This window comes from Elaeis guineensis, chromosome 1 (genome assembly GCF_000442705.2).
Source record: "Elaeis guineensis isolate ETL-2024a chromosome 1, EG11, whole genome shotgun sequence".
Taxonomy (NCBI): Eukaryota; Viridiplantae; Streptophyta; class Magnoliopsida; order Arecales; family Arecaceae; genus Elaeis; species Elaeis guineensis.
In genome coordinates, this window is record NC_025993.2 from 143,319,007 (window position 1) to 143,336,003 (window position 16,997).

General features: G+C 39.1%; 1 protein-coding gene across 1 annotated transcript; it reads left to right on the top strand.

The window, feature by feature from the left end:
• The first annotated feature begins 6,377 nt into the window (after positions 1-6,377).
• On the top strand, positions 6,378-7,460 carry LOC105039016 (nuclear transcription factor Y subunit C-6). The gene is made up of 2 exons (XM_010914989.2): positions 6,378-6,629; positions 6,730-7,460. Exon 2 carries the CDS (start codon positions 6,736-6,738, stop codon positions 7,252-7,254), a length of 519 nt encoding a protein of 172 aa, XP_010913291.1. The 5' UTR covers positions 6,378-6,629; positions 6,730-6,735; the 3' UTR covers positions 7,255-7,460.
• The last annotated feature ends 9,537 nt before the right edge of the window (positions 7,461-16,997 follow it).

A 16,997-nucleotide genomic window follows, 5' to 3' on the forward strand; every position in this document is an offset into this window, starting at 1 on the left:
TCTTGCAATTAATATTTAAATATACTTTTAATATCAAATTTATCATATGGGTTGAGATTTCTATATCCTGAAAATATCAGTGGAGATTTTAAAAAACCTTAGTTTTCTCCAAAGTTTCCTACTTGGAATTTTGATCGAGATAAATAAAGTTCTTGATTCATCTTAACCTCAACAATGACATTTTGTGTTCATAGGTTGCTGAGATGCACAAGTCTAGCTTCTCAATACTAAATGTCAAATGCCAAATCCATGTCAAATATTTGGGCCATGTAATTCAAAATAAAATCTCCATGTACTTTACAAATATAGTTCATTTTTTTTCTAAATAAGCATTATTATCACAAACAATAATGGATAAAAACTCATTTTTGCGTTGAAGATGGAAAGCCTCTGGATGAGGGATGCCATCTAGAGTGATAGAATTTGTTGAGTGCAATATAACTCGAAAGTTGCTGAGACAATCCTTGCAAGTTGGAAATATACGCATATTGGGCTAATTTTGACAATCTGAAGAACCATGACAATCTAGTTTAGATGTTAAAATGGTAGGCAAATGAAATATAGTAAGCAATACTTAGTGTTCTAATTTCAAAATTTTTGACAAATTGCAAGTACGACATCAAGAATATGATATGCAACAAATAGTCTCCAGTTGCAGCCTCTAATGTTTAGAAGCAAAATGACTTGAAGACAGTGTTGCAGTAGAGAAGATTTGTTGTGCAACTTCCTTTAATATAATAAACATGCTTTCTACTTTATCTTCTAGATTTATAGCATAACAAGATATTGATGCCTATGCAAAAATTAAAGTTCTTTTGCGGGAAAAAAATCAAGGCCTAGAAAATCTATTGTGAAAAATGATATAGAAGACCCAGCTTCTAATAGTATGTGCAAATTGCCCTTTTTGAAATAAATGTATTAGAAGATAGATTTTGACAACACAATACAGGATGCTCAAAACTTCATAAGAATAACCATGTCAATCTTATGGAGAGATTTTGTGGTTCCGAACAACTTTATTTATCTTAATTGTGATACCATATCAAAAATGAGATAGATATATATATATATATATATATATATATATATATTCCGAACAACTTTATTTATCTTAATTGTGATACCATATCAAAAATGAGATATATATATATATATATATATATATATATATATATATATATATATATATATATATATATATATATATATATATATCTTCAGACAGAGTACATCAATAGATATAGATGACCGTTATTTTGATTAACAAACCAATATAGAGTTGAGAAATTAATTAAGATACTCAAAAATTAATTTCAACAAGAATATGAGGAAAAGAATGGAATAAAAACTTAGCAACAAAAAATGTAAAAACAGTGTCATCAGGAAGAATTCCTTGCAGGATCTCTTAAAATGCAATCATCCACCCTGTACTTAACAGGAAAAAGAAGTAAAAAATTTCCCCATTAGAAGACAATCTATGTTTGATATAATTTTTCTTAGGAGAAGATAAAAAGTATATATATATTGGAGTCACTAAGTGGGGCCTATTGGTAGATGACCAAGTTGCCACTGATCAAGAAAATAGAAGTTGTAGTACTGCTGCTACGTGAGATTTAAGGTGGTAGGCATGCAAATGTAGCTAGGCTTACATTGCTCAATGCAGAAGTGAGTGTACTGGTGAGAAAAGCTTGGGCTGGCAGAATAAATCAATATCCAGGCAGATAACAGATAAACACGTAAGTCTCAAGATCATCATTTTTAGAGCATATTTTATATACCAAATTCGAGGAGTCAATGCTAAGACCAAGGTCATCTGGAAAAGCAAGAACAGGTGGAACATCCGATCATAACGAGGACAAAAATGTGACATAGATAATTCTGAAAGTCCATGACAATACCATGCACATTTTATAAAGCTAATTATAGGAGTCCATGCCATATACCATGGTCACCAAGAAAACGAAACTACAAGAATGGAGACAATATCCTGTTGCGATCAAGAGGTCGGATGGTTGGGTTTGCATCCACACCCGCATACATGAGGTATTATCCATTTTAGCTTTGACCATATCACGCTTCCGATCCAAGATCGCGAGCCGAAGTTCGTGACAACCGTTGCATACTTATGAAGAACTTTCTCCAAAAGCATACAAGACATTTTATCACGATATTAATGCATCACAGTGAAATAAAATTCAAATAATTTATGATTCAACTTTATTTTAATTAACTAAATCAAATATTTTACAAAATAAAATTTCATAGTCTTGCAATCAAATCTCAATAAATCTTAATTTAAAATAAAATATCAAAGTCTTCCTCTAATTCACTCTCCTATGTTGAATCTCCGAATCAAGCTAGATATCTGAATTTGTAAAAAAAATAATAAAAACTCATCATGAGCTAAATAACTCAGTAAATAATATACACTTTAACTAGATAAAATCAGCAATAACAATATACAGAAAAACAAACATACATGATGCATCAGTTTAAACATAAAACACTAATCAAAATAAGATCATTCAAATTTAGTCTTTCAAAATTTATTTTCAAATTCAATTCCGTTCATAAATCAATTTCTTTCAAAGCAACATACAAATCTCGATAGCCATGAACTAAATAAAGCATTACCATATAACCCCTAATGGCAGGGTATCAAAGTACCAATACACAACCTCCACTGATAAAGTATCGAAATACTAGCATATAATTTTCACTGACAGAGTATTAAAATACCAGCATATAACCTCCACTGACAGGGTATCAAAATACCAACATATAATCTCACTGACAGGGTTTGAAATTTAGTCAGGTTGCGAGTCAAATCCATCTCAATTCAAAACACTTTTTCATATTCCAATTCCAAAAGTTCATAAACCAAACAATATCAAAATCAAACGATATAATCGATATCAAAATCAATACGATCAATCACAAATCATTTGATATATCGAAAAAAAAAAAGATATATTCAGTAATGCAAAATAAATACGATAAATTTATAAATTATGAATAATTTAATATAAAAAATATTTTATAATTTACTGATGAATTTAGAAAAAGAGAAATGTTACTTACCTCACAAATATTCCAATAATTCCATAAATTCCTTTCAAAATCTTCAATTCATAGATCCAATCGCAATATCCCACTACTAGACATCTTGTCGAAACAGTTACACCCCTATCATAATTAAATTCAATAATTAGAAAGGAGACGAATAATCAAGAAAGACATGATAAATGGTAGTCACATCCTATAATCTAGATGGGTCCAATCAAGTTAACTTTATGTAATCAAAGATGATCAAATCTAAAAATTTCTATTCTAGTCAAGGGGTATGCCAACATACTGTCTGACTACTACGGATCAAAATTTTTTTTACTGCAATCAGATCAAAATCACTTAAAAGAAATCCAATCGGCAGCTAATCTTAGAGAGATGACTTCAGGAGAGAGAAACTATCAAGAGAGAGAAATTTTAGAGAGAGAAATTAGAGAGAGAAAGTCCAATATTTTAGAGAGAGAAAGTTGGGGTTCAAACTCAAAGCAAAGAGAGATGGAAGAGAGAGAAACTCTCTCTTCTCTTTTTCTCCTTTTTTTTTTTTTTTTTCAAGGGACGGAGGACCCGCACGTCCTCTATCTTCTTCTTCTTCATTCACGAAACAAGGGGCTCTTGCTCTCCTTTGTTCCTAGCGAGGAGACCCTCTCCTCAAGCCAACCACCACTCAAGCCGATGGGGCAATCCTCGACAACGTCGAGTAGTCGGATCCGATGACTGACGGCGGCCAAACTACAATGGAAAAAATCAAGATCAAAAGAAAAAAAATAGGAAAAATCTATAGATTTTTCTTCAAGAATTTTCAGCAATAAACCATAAAAATCTCAAACATAAAATCTCATGAAAGATTGGAGGAGAAGTGAAGAGATTACCTAGCTTTTAACGGACTTAGATCTGATTTTCCAGCAGCCAAAATAAAGAAAAGCCACTGGTGAGTAAGGAGAAATCAAGAGATTTTTTATAGTGATTTTGTAAGAAAAAAGTTTAGAGATCGAAGTCTTTAAATAGACTTTGATTTAGAGAAGATTTGAGTTTGATTTCCACTCGATTTTCTGATTGGATTAGGAGTCTTAATTGGTGAAGAACTCGGGAGTTCTTCCATGTCGCTCCTTTCCCACGATTTTCCAGCACGTACAATGCATGTGTTGGTCAAATAAGTCTCTTCTTTTTCTTTTTATTTTTGTAGCCCGCTTTAAGATGTCTACTATATTTTGGATTAGGGTATCACAACCATCTTTGGGTTTCAGTGAATCTTAGCCATTTAAAACCTCACGGTTTTATCTTTTAAAAGGTGTCTCACATGGAATAAAAGATTCCAATCTATATAAGTCAAACTCTCTCTTGACTCACAACCAATATGGGACTAAAAATATCATTTTCTCACAACATTAGCCTTTCTAGTCAAGAGGAAGCATGTGTGTATGGGTAGAAGGTGTTCCCACAGACAACACTAATATTGCAGTCAAGAAATCAGATTGCCCAAATGGCTAGATTTGCCTCCACACCTGTATATATAGGTATTATTTGTTTTGAATCTGGCCATCTTTGGACTTCAGTGGGTCTTGACCATTTAAAGCCTCACAGTTTTACTTTTTAAAAGGCGTCTTACATAGAAAAGAAGATTTCAATCCATATAAGCCATACTCCCTCACATTAGTCCTCTAGTCAAGAGGGAGTATATATGCGTGGGCAAGAGGTATTCGCACAGACAGTGCCTCTGCATCCGCATATGTGAGGTATTGTCCATTTTGACTTTGACTATCTTTAAGCTTCAGTGGATCTTGGCCATTTGGAGCCACTATATTAGCCCCTCCTCTCCTCCGATCAAGAGAGAGTATAGCTTATATGGATTGGAATCTTCTCTCCCAAATGAAGTGCTTTTTAAAAGATAAAACCGTTAGGCTCCAAATGGTCAAGATCTATAAAAATCCAAAAATAATCAAAGTCAAAGTGGACAATACCTCACGTATGCGAACACGGAGGCAAACCAGCCATCCGATCCCTTGACTGCAATACATCCTATCATAATGAGGACAAAAATTTGACATAGATACACCAAAAGAAATCCTTTCATGCCAAACATATACCTACATGAATACATACTCAAACATTCAATGTGAAAAAGGAATCAAAAGCCTAAAACCTAAATTACAAAAAAGACCCATCTATGCAAAACTATGAATCCCACTGCATACCTTAAACTTCTATTTTTTCTCCTAATATAATTGAAGCGAAGAAAAAAGCTTGAGATAATAAGAAAAATACATTAATCATGGTTCTTGAATCTTGTTGGCCTATCTGATCTTCCCTTAATAACCGAAAGAAAGAAACAATGGGAAGTGAAAAGGTCCTCTAGGGAAGAGAAGGGGAAATGGGCTAGCTTTAGCTATGGAGGCTTAGTGAGTTTTTGTTCAAATCTCAAGAGACTCTTGGACCTGATTGCAGGAGAGCAAGTATTCCAAGGGAAGCCAAGTAGATGGCTTCCTTTCCTTCCTGTAGGTTTAACATCATCTAGATCAATAACGAAGGTGAATTGTTATTAATTTATAGTACTAATCCTTGGATTTATTTATAAAAATGTTGCCAATTCATAGAAAATCACTCAATGGATGATTTTAGATATACACTGCCATCAAATTATGTACAGAAGCCTTTTGAGTAAGTTAATTGTTATATATTAACAAGAAGTGTTAAAAGATATTTATCAACTAATATAGGGCATTTTAGATATTTCATTCGCAGTGACCAAAAACTCATCCTATTTGATCTTAGGACTGCTATAAATTGCTTGACCTTAAAATATTTTCTATTTCTTCCACTAAAACTAATAAATCAGCTCATGCCACTTGATTTAGGATTTCATTATGGTACTGTGGTTGGATCCAATGTTGCTCATGCATGTAGGATTATTTTCATTTTCGCTTGCGATAGATGTAATTTGATTCGACACCTCCAAAGAAATAATTTTACTTGAGTCTTTGATGGCTCTGCAATTGATTGTGCGATAAAGGCGAGCTCCAATTGATAGAAAAAATTGATCGTCTTTTAGGATATTTTTAAATTTTAAAAGATAAATTTATATTTTTAAATTTTTAAAAATAATATGTATCTATGTATGTATGTATATATTATCGGAACCAAATTGGGAATTCATCATCTACAAGGTACTAGACTGTAAAAAACACCTACCTAAAACTTTCCACGTGGCACACGTCCAGCAAGAGTGCGTCCTTTGGTTGGTAAAGCGAAGCTGCCCAACTTGCCCTCCGTGATGACGAGCCCTATTTAAAACTCGAACAACTCCCATCCTTTAATTTCAAGCCGCACCTCTTCAGTCTTCCCCAACTTCCCAACCTACTACCCAATTGAAAACCGCCTCGCTTGCCTCTTTCCGCTTTCATCCATTCCTCTCCTTTCCGTACCCCGGAAGGAAAAAAAAATTCCCCTTGTATTAATCCGCATTCTGCGTTCCCGTTAATCTCTCAAACCCTAACGCTACATTCCCCATTTCTCCTCTTTTCTGCTTCCACCCCCTTTAAAAATCCCTCCTCTTTCCTGACAAAGAGGTCCGGACACCCCCTTCCCTCCTGCATCAAACCCTCGATTCTTCCGATTTCTCCCTCCAAAACTTTCGATCTTGACGCGTGTGGCTCTGTTAACCCGCAGGTGTAGATGGATCAGAAGAGCCATGGGACGCCCCCGGCGATCGGCGTCGCCACTCCGGTCCCATACTCCGCCGCCGTGGGGCCCTATCAGGCCTACCACCACCTCTACCAGCAGCAGCAGCAGCAACAGCAGCAGCAGCTCCAGATGTTCTGGGCCGATCAGTACCGCGAGATCGAGCAGACCACCGACTTCAAGAACCACAACCTCCCCCTCGCCCGGATCAAGAAGATCATGAAGGCGGACGAGGACGTCCGCATGATCGCCGCCGAGGCCCCGGTCGTCTTCGCCCGTGCCTGCGAGATGTTCATCCTCGAGCTCACCCTCCGGGGCTGGGCCCACGCCGAGGAGAACAAGCGCCGCACCCTTCAGAAGAGCGACATCGCCGCCGCCATCACCCGCACCGACGTCTTCGACTTTCTCGTCGACATCGTGCCCAGGGAGGAGGGGAAGGACGATGCCATCCCCAGGGGTCTCGCGGGGGCGCCGACCGATCCCCTCGCCTACTACTATGTCCCGCAGCAGTGAAGGCAGGATTTGTGAGTGAGTGGTTGTAACTTGAAACTTTTACTTCCTTGGTGTGTGTCTGTTTTTCCCCGTTGTTGGATGGCTATAGCCTGGGGATCATTTAAGGTGGATAAGTGGGTTAAGGATTGTTGCATCCGTTGTTTTGGCTCTGGTTATGTACTTGTGTTCTGGAAAAACTATTCTATGAGTAGATCTGGTTGCTATAACTCGGTGTGCTTTTCTTGATGTGTGGATGTTCTAGTGTAACATATTATATTTTTCCCGTATGATTAGTTGAATGTTTAGTGAAAAAAGTTGTATCTTTGTGATATATATATATATATATATATATATGGGTTCATTTTTTGAAAAATGTCGGCTGTTTCTTAGTTAATAAAATCACATTATGGAACCTTGGAAGCAGCCATTTGTGAAAAATTATGGGAAAAGGGAAGATGGCTAACTGTCAATTGACACACTTGTTTAGGGAACTGTAATTAAAAAATGAGTGTTTATGCAATGACATCTGGAAGAAAGATAACATGAGAATTATATTCTTTATTGCGAGAAAATTAACTATTGTTAGGTAGGCTCTTGCCCTTCTCGTATTGTTGAATCATATTATTGAAAAAAAAAAACTGGCTTTCTGAGGGAAGAAAGGTGTGTGCTTGTTTGCAGAGTGTTTTATTTATGCTCTATTGATGAATTAAGAAACTACACAACTATCTAACTCCTTTAGTTGTCTGCTTGCTTCGTCATTGAATTATTGTGCATACCTTGTTTTCAGGTTATTGGTTAAGGTGTACAGTTTTCTTTAGCTAATTCTGGTTTTTCAGTCATTAGTAGCATTTAAATTGTAGCTTTTGGATGCAGTCAGTGGGAGGCAATCAGGATCATCTCTAATTTTCTTTTTCCACCCTAGCTGTGTCACTTGGAATTGTTGACCTTTACATGCTTAAAGCTTTTTAACCTAAGGTTTTTCTTGGGTAGCATCAGATCATAAGAATCAAGTATTTCTGACAGTTTCTCTTCAGTACTTGTCATTGTGTTGGGAAAGGGTGATTAAGGTTCTAAATGGAGATAGAAGGGATGACAGGGACAGAATCTGTCTATCGGAAATCTGTTAGTAAGATGGAAGATTGTTAAAAGAGTTATTGCTTGTGGGCATTCCTACAACAAAGAATGCGAGCTTAGTCTTGATTTTACTTTTCTTGGAAGTCAGCTGATATTACTTTTCTTCTCATAATTCATGTGGATATCAATATAACTTTCTAGGATTGGTTTAGGAAGGTATGGAACTAAATCATGTGGAGTTAAGTATAGATGATTGTTGCTGGACCAGTAGCTGTGATGTTCTAGAAACAAGGAACAGATGATAAATTAAGATCCACAATCCTAGTGCTGGGTACCATACCTGGTACGTTACCAGTTTGGTACGATATGCATCCCATACCAAGGCAGCTCTCAATTCTCTTTTCCCTCTCTTTTTATCATAGTACCCCTGATTTTAGATGGTACTGGTCAGTGCAGTATGGTATGGGGTCGTCTGCTTGGTTCGGACTAGTATGGACCGATTCGGCTTATATACCGAACCTCGGTAATGTACCAGTACATTACAGATATGGTACGGTTGGTACAGGTTAATACAGGTCGATACAGCAAACCTTGTATTATTTAGTTTAGTTTAATTTTAGGTATTGCTTTAAATCATCTATTTTGGATTTGGTTGTGCCCTTTCTTGCAGTGGAGGCTTATATTTTTGATAGTTACATGGCAGTAGAAAAGTGCTGCAATGTAGGATACAGCAATATGCTCTGAAGTGATTACAGAGTTTTTGTTGTGCCAAATGTAGAGAGACAATTAGCTAGTAGAAGTACTTTGATAGTTAGGACATGGTGGCCAGAGGATTATCATTTAGTTTTTTTGTTTTTTTCTTGTTGTTGTTTATGTAATGCAAATGGATTGCTTGTGCTTCGGGTCAATATATGGGAAGCATGTAATGTATTTCTTTCTCATATTTTGTTTATTATTATTTGACATCCCACTATAAGTTCTAGTTTGTATAAAATAGCTTCACCTGGGTTCTTGTCTTGGTAATAATGATCCTTATTACATGCTTTGAAGAAGTGCAATTGCAAGAACTATTCTGGTATGCACCAAGTCATGTTCTATTGTCATTCAATGTTCGCATGTGATATTGTGGAGGAAGTCAAAGTTGAAGAGCCTCCCATAGTCCTTGATAAGTGCTGAGAAATTGGTATCGAGGATGTGGATAGTTGTTTGTATATGAGGTCTGTGATGATGTCCTACTGGGTGATGTTCTAGCAGGGCCCGACTGACATCTGAAAGCCTTTAGATGATGAAGCACAAAGCATGTTACTTGCAGGGACATTTGTTCATCTACAATTAACTGAAGGAAATAATATCTGGAAACACCTCAGTTATGCACTGTAATTAAATATTATTTTTTAAATGCTGATTTTAGGATTGAATGACTTTAGAATTCCAATTTCTTGCCATCGCTTGCTCAACTACAGGAGTATATTGATGGGATCAATGTTGTGACTCTTCTTCTAAACATGTTATGAGAGAATCTGGTGGTTGCAGGTACATGGTTGAAAGTGCAACCTTAAAGTGCTCTCAAAGTTCGTCATTCTTTTTCTCTTTTTTTTTTTTCAATTATTTTTTGTGAAAGATGTTCTTGTTCTGAGTTGTGGCAAATTGGTCTGAGGAATCGTCACTGTAATCAGTGGGATATCATTTTTTTGTGAGAAGGCCAATCATTTAGATGCTTCTTTTGCTTCAATAATTGATGGAAAAAATTAAGATAAAAGAGAACTATTCAGTTTATCATTAATTTGGAAAAGCTTTGTGATAGGTTACCAATAAAATTTATTCAGCAGGTGTTGCAGGGAGTAGGCAAATCCAGTGGTACATTGTTCATGACAAAGATATATATGCAAGAGGAATGAGAAGTATGGATCTTTGTAAATTTAAGTTTTAGAGACCTAAATATAGCTTAATGTTATTGTTTAAGTAGAAATATTCTAATTATTGGAATACGTATCATAGATTTTTCAAACAAATTGCTTTTTGCCATGACTATACGTTAAAAGGGTGGATAGAGAGTAATTTCTGTAACTTGAATTAATGAAGCAAAAGTGTGTCTCAGGAACATAATGTAACCATTGTAAACTTTTGAGACTCGAGGAATCTTGTGTTAGTTATAAGATGACACTATTTGCATAATAATAGAGGCCGGGGTGATGACGATGGCTCACAGGCCCATGAGCATGATATGAGCCTAAAGACTTGTTTGGTTGATGGGAAGTGAGGAGGGGAAGAGGTATTTTTTGAGAAATGGATAAGGAATTTTTTGTTTGGTTGGAGTTTTAAAAGAAAAGAGAGTGAAAAAAAATTTTATAAAAAATTATTTTTCATATTTCATGAAAAATGAAAATTCATGGAGAAGATGGATTTTGGCACTTCTTATAGGATGGAAGATGGTGCTACTTTGTTATTTCCTAAAATACCTCTTTAGATCAACAGTTAAGATTTTACAAACTATCAATGAATGATTAGGATAAAATACTGATGAGTGATATAATATTATATTAATATTATTTTAATATTTATATGAATATAATAATATTATTATAATAGTTATTATATTTTAATATTATTTTAATATTTATACTAATATAATATTTCTATTAATATGAATATAATATTTATATTAATATAATATTATAATTATATCTATATTAATAAATTTATTATATTAAAATATTAATATTATAAATATATATTAGTATTATATTAATATAATAAATTATTATAGTTTAATATTATATTATAACGTATTAATATTATATTTATATTAATATAAATATTATATTAATATTTATATAAAGCTTAGAAGCAAAAAGATATGATCTTATATCTACTAAGGATATAATAGATATTTTATATAATTTTTTTTAAAAATATAGATGCTCAATCAAATATAAACTATTTTATAATAAATTATTTTAAATATGTTAAAATTTAATTTTTAAAAAAAAATAAAAAAAATTGAGTATTTTTTTTTTTTTCATGAATCAAACAAGTCTCAAATATTTTTTTTTGATTACCCTATTTCTTATTGTGTATATTATCTCTTCTGCCTGGCACCTGTTTCATTTTGAACATCTATCTCGTGTAGTCTTGTTTCTCCTTGTTACCTTCTATTTGTAAACCCACTGCCTTTTGTTTTTTTGTTATAATAACCAAAAAAAACCCACTGCCTTTTTTCCAAGGTGTTGAACAATCTAATCAATGATTACACTTTATCCATCAAATTGTTTATTTTGACAGACCTCAAGTCAGCACATTAAATTTTGTGAGTTCTCCGTGACCGACATCGATATTGATGGCATCATGTGAACATCAAGGTCCATTTCCACTGTCACCATTAGTTGGCAATAGTAATTGCCATGACAATGATGCCAACTATATCAACTCTTGAATGAAAAAGGATAAAGGGGCTGCGTAAAGAATTCACAGGCTTGAAAATAAAATTCTTTCCCTGTGCTCCAATGGAAGTCCTTTAATTTATCCCATAGTTCTTATGTTCCTGATGTTGAACGACCGCTGGGGAGGGCCATATGTACAGATTTACCCTGCATGCAGAGTTGCTTCTGTGTTCCGCTCCTATAGTGGGAGCCCCATACAGTTGGTTGCCGTTTTTAATGTTGAACAAATACTCTTGTTTTTTTCTTAAAGGCTAGATTTCAACTACATTTAGTGTGGCAGTAACTTTGGAACAAATTGCCGTGATGCATCTTCAAGTGGTTGCTGATGTCTGGGTTTCAGAGTCCTAGGATAGCGCCTTTTCCATATCCTCTATCAAATCAACAGTTTCACCTACTTTACTGTCACTGCAATCTTTTATCCCTCCACGTTATCTGTGTTCCATGATTACTTCACCAGCCTTGTTGGGAACTTCAACATGTCTACTGAGCTTTAATCCAAATGACCTGAACTTTTGAAGTAAGATTGCTTAATGTGCACCTCGAACCCATCCTCTTTGGTCCTGTTTTCGGACCTTTTAATACTTATGATTGCTTCTTACAACTAACGCCTAAACAATATCTATTTGCATCACTCTCTCCCCCCACCTCTGTGTGAATTGCAACGGTGCTTAGAAGCTATACGAATGAATGTTGATTTTATGATCGGTTTTATGTTTAGAAAAAACCATCCTCTCTGGTCTTGTTATCTGACCTTTTAGCACTTATAATTGTTTCTTCCAAGTAATGCCTAAAAATTTCCATTTGCGTCTCTCTGCGCGTGCAAGAGCATGCATGCATGAAGTTGTTTGCCAACTGGGATGAATAGAATTCCTACAGGAAGTTTCATTTGAAAGATTAAAGCCTGAAAAAAATGCTTGGCTAATTCTTCATCGAGATGGTATTGAGAGATATGGAGTATTAAGGAAGAAGATTGATCCTTTTACTGGGGACTGATGAAGATTTCTCCCAGTGTCAGCTTTGGAGATACATTTGAAACCTTGAACGGCATATTTAATGCTTTCTGAATTTTTTTGTCTCCCATCATGCCAAAATTTGACATCTGCAAATTTAGGAAAACCAAACAGCCACAGCACTTCCATTTTTTACACTAGCAGTTTATGATGTCAATATGACATCCAGATTCCACAGTTATCTAAAATTAATAAATACTGAGAGATATCGACATGGAGTTAAATGTACAACCTCATTTTCTCTTTTATTTTTATTGAGATATACCGACCGACCTCTGTATGCCGACTTACCCACGGATCGATCCGATCGATGTCCGACTCTACCGACCGGACCGACGGACGACTCCGACGACGACTCCGATAATGACTATCGACAATGACTGCCGATAATATCCGACCGAAGGTGTGTCGGTCGAACAGACCCATACTATTTCCGACCGACCAAGCGGCCGAGTCCAAATCACCGGCTCACTGTCCGAGATGGCAGCCGACGTCAGACTTTCGCGAGGCACCAGATCAGCCGACGGTGTCTCCGAGTCATCACCCGACGTCCCAGCAGCCGAATACCGACATATAGTCGGCCAGCCCACCCAAACATCGTACGACCGCTATGGGCAGTTGTCCTGTCAAGGACATGCGGTATGATCGCCCTGCGGCATTGTCCTGCAAAGGACATAGATTAATCCCCAGTGACTTGACAACCCACGGTGATTTGGCAGCCTCCGGCGATTTGATAACTCCCCAGTTGTCTGCACCATTAATGACGGGACCATACTGCATTCTACTATAAAATGGGGTAAGGCAACAGTCTTGGTAAGTTTGGAGCAAGCTTTCTCAAGCTCTCTGAAGTGCCTCTAAGCTCTTGAGCTCTCTCTCTCTCTCGTTGAGCCCCTGATTTTCCACTATTGCCTAGTCTCCTCTCTGACTTGACCGTCGGAGGGTCCCCGCCGGAGGCATCTCTGGTCAGTGAGGACTTTTCTTGCAGGTGCGCGACATCGACGATCGGGCGATGGGAGGATTGGCCACAACAGATTTGGCGCACCAGGTAGGGGGTATTCGACAAAGGTAAGCCAGCGAGCTCCACAGAGCTTGAAAAAATCTCTCGAGATGACGAAAATCAGGGCTCAGCAATCGAGAGCTATCGGGTCGGCGAGGTGCTCTTCCCATCGGGAAGAGGCCCCTCCTTCACCTTCCATGGCGGAACCCAGCTCTCCGCATACGGTGGTAACTACGGAGGTGCAAATTGAGGCGATCGTGCAGCAAATGACCGTTCTGACGGACGCGGTCAAAAATATTCAACAGCAACTGACTCAGTTGCCACAACCGCCGATGGAACAACTGACGGCACACCCTATGCCATCCAGAAGCAGCCACCGACGTCCGCATCAACTTTCGTCTCCTCCTCAAGAGTAGCCGTCTCAGCACTCCCACCGAGGAGCGAGGAGCCACGGCGTGACACCCACCGATCTCGGTGTCCTTCTCCTTCCCAGCTGGAGTGGGCGAGGAAGGAGAAGCGGCCACAGACACCGTCTGCCTCACTCTCAAGTTCGTCGGGAGGTTCAACCCCTGGGATTTCACAACACTGACGGTTGGACGACTACGAACGTAAGTTCGAAGAAATCGACCGTCAGCTTGCCCAACTCCAGACGGACGGTCAGAAGTCTTCGAACGACGTCGACTTCCGGACCGCCCAACCTCTCTTTCGATTTATCCTCGATGAACCGATCCCTAGTCGGTTCAAGATGCCTCACGTGGAGCCTTACGACGGCTCCACCGACCCAGTTGACCATCTGGAGAGCTACAAGGCTCTCATGATAATTCAAGGGGCAATCGATGCCCTCCTCTGCATCGGCTTCCCCACCACGCTTCGTAAAGCTGCCAGGGCCTGGTACTCCGGCCTCCGCTCAGAGAGTATCCACTCCTTCGGGCAGCTCGAGCATTCTTTCGTGGCCCATTTCAGCACCAGCCGGAAACCGCCACGAACCTCGGACAGTCTTTTCTCCCTCAAAAAGGGAGAAAATGAGATGCTCCAATATTTTGTGGCCCGATTCAACATAGCCACACTTGAGGTCCGGGACCTCAACGAAGACATGGTTATCTCGGCCATGAAGAGGGGGCTAAGGGGGTCCCGATTCACATATTCCTTGAACAAGACCCTCCCCTGGACGTATGCCGAATTGCTGGAGCATGCGTACAAATACATGCGTGCGGACGAAGGAGCTTCCGACCGATGCCTGACCGAAGGCGCGGGCCAGAAGAAGTGGAAGAAAAATCGGGCTGCTGTTGAACCCAACAGGCCCCTAACTGATAAATGGGTCTCGCCCCGATGACGGAGTCCGAGATCACCCCGACGTCGGAGTCTGAGACTGACGCATCGCAGGTATGACTCCTACACCCCTCTCTCCGCTCCTCGTGCGCAGATCCTGATGGAGATCGAAGGAGCGGAATACCTGCGACGGCCCCTGCCTTTGAAGGCAAAGGGCCTCGATCGGAGGAGATACTGTCGATTCCATCGGGGCCACGGTCACACCACCGAGCAATGCATCCAACTCAAAGATGAAATAGAGGTCCTCATACGATGAGGGTATTTCGAAAAGTACCAAAGGGACCCACCGGCTCGACCCCTTCCCGACCGGCAACTCCAACCGACTGAAAAGGTAGCGAATAATCAGCCTACTGCTGGGGTCATCAACATGATCTCCAGATGACTGAATCAAGAAATGACTGCTGAAGGGGAGTCGATGAAGAGGCCGCATCAGGATGATGTAATCATCTTTACAGATGAGGATGCCCGAAAAATCCAAACTCTCCATGATAACGCTATTGTTATCTCGACGACAATAGCGAACTATGATATAAAAAAGATTCTTGTTGATAATGGAAGCTCGACTAATATTTTATTTTACTCGACCTTCTCCCAAATGCGACTGTCGACCGACCGACTCAGGAGAGTCTCTACACCCCTAGTGGGTTTCGTCGGGAAAGCCATCGCGGTGGAAGGAGAAATTACTCTTTCTGTGATGGCTGGGGCCGAACCACGATAAAGCACCATCCACATGACATTCACGGTCATCCAAGTACCTTCGGTCTACAACGCCATACTTGGAAGTCCCGGACTAAACGCCCTCAGGGCAATAGTCTCGACATACCACTTGCTGGTCCGATTTCCAACTAAAAATGGAGCCGGAGAAATGCGCAGGGATCAACAGCTCACCCGACGATACTTCCAAATCTCTACTCAATGCAATGAATCGAAGGACTCCCTGACGGTCGACAAGCTGGACCAACGGGAAGAGGAGGAGCGGGGTGAACCGGCTGAATAGCTGATTTCCATCCCGATGACAAAAAATCCTGAACAGGTCATCTGGGTCGGGTCGCAGTTGCCCGACCCAGAGCGACAGTAGATGATAGAGCTATTGAAAGCTAACGCCGACATATTCACTTGGTCAGCAGTGGATATGTCCGGCATACCTCCGAAAATAATGACTCACCGACTCAACATCGCCCCTAGTGCGAAGTCGGTGAGACAGAAAAAATGAGCTTTCGCCCTCAAAAGACAGAAGGCCATCGATGAGGAAGTGGACAAGCTACTCGAGGCGGGCTTCATCAGAGAAACCACATATCCCGAATGGCTCGCAAATGTCGTCATGGTGAAAAAAGCCAGCGGAAAGTGGAAGATCTGTATTGACTACATCGATTTGAATCGGGCCTGTCCGAAGGACAGCTTCTCACTGTCGAAGATCGACTAGCTGGTGGATGCGACGTCCGATCATCGACTGCTCAGCTTCATGGATGCCTTCGTCGGATATAACCAAATCCGGATAGCGCCCGAGGATGAAGAGCATATGGCCTTCGTGACCGTCAAGGGCCTTTACTGCTATAGAGTGATGCCCTTCGGTCTGAAGAATGCCGGAGCCACCTACCAATGCCTCGTCAATAAGATTTTCAAAGCTCAAATCGGATGCAACATGAAGGTGTATGTGGATGACATGCTGGTGAAGAACGCGCAGGCTTCAGATCATGTCCAAAACTTGGAAGAAACCTTTCACACTCTTCGACGACATCGGATGAAGCTAAATCCGACTAAGTGCGCCTTCGAGATAGCTTCGGAGAAGTTCCTCAGGTTCTTCATTTCTCAACGCAGAATCGAGGCCAACCCTGAGAAGATAAAGGCGATCATTGACATGTGGCACCCAAATACCAAAAAAGAGGTACAGTAGCTCAATGGAAAGATCATCAC

Bases quoted from the DNA above. Each gene is read 5' to 3' on its own strand.
- LOC105039016 (XM_010914989.2), top strand. From the start codon at position 6,736: ATGGATCAGAAGAGCCATGGGACGCCCCCGGCGATCGGCGTCGCCACT.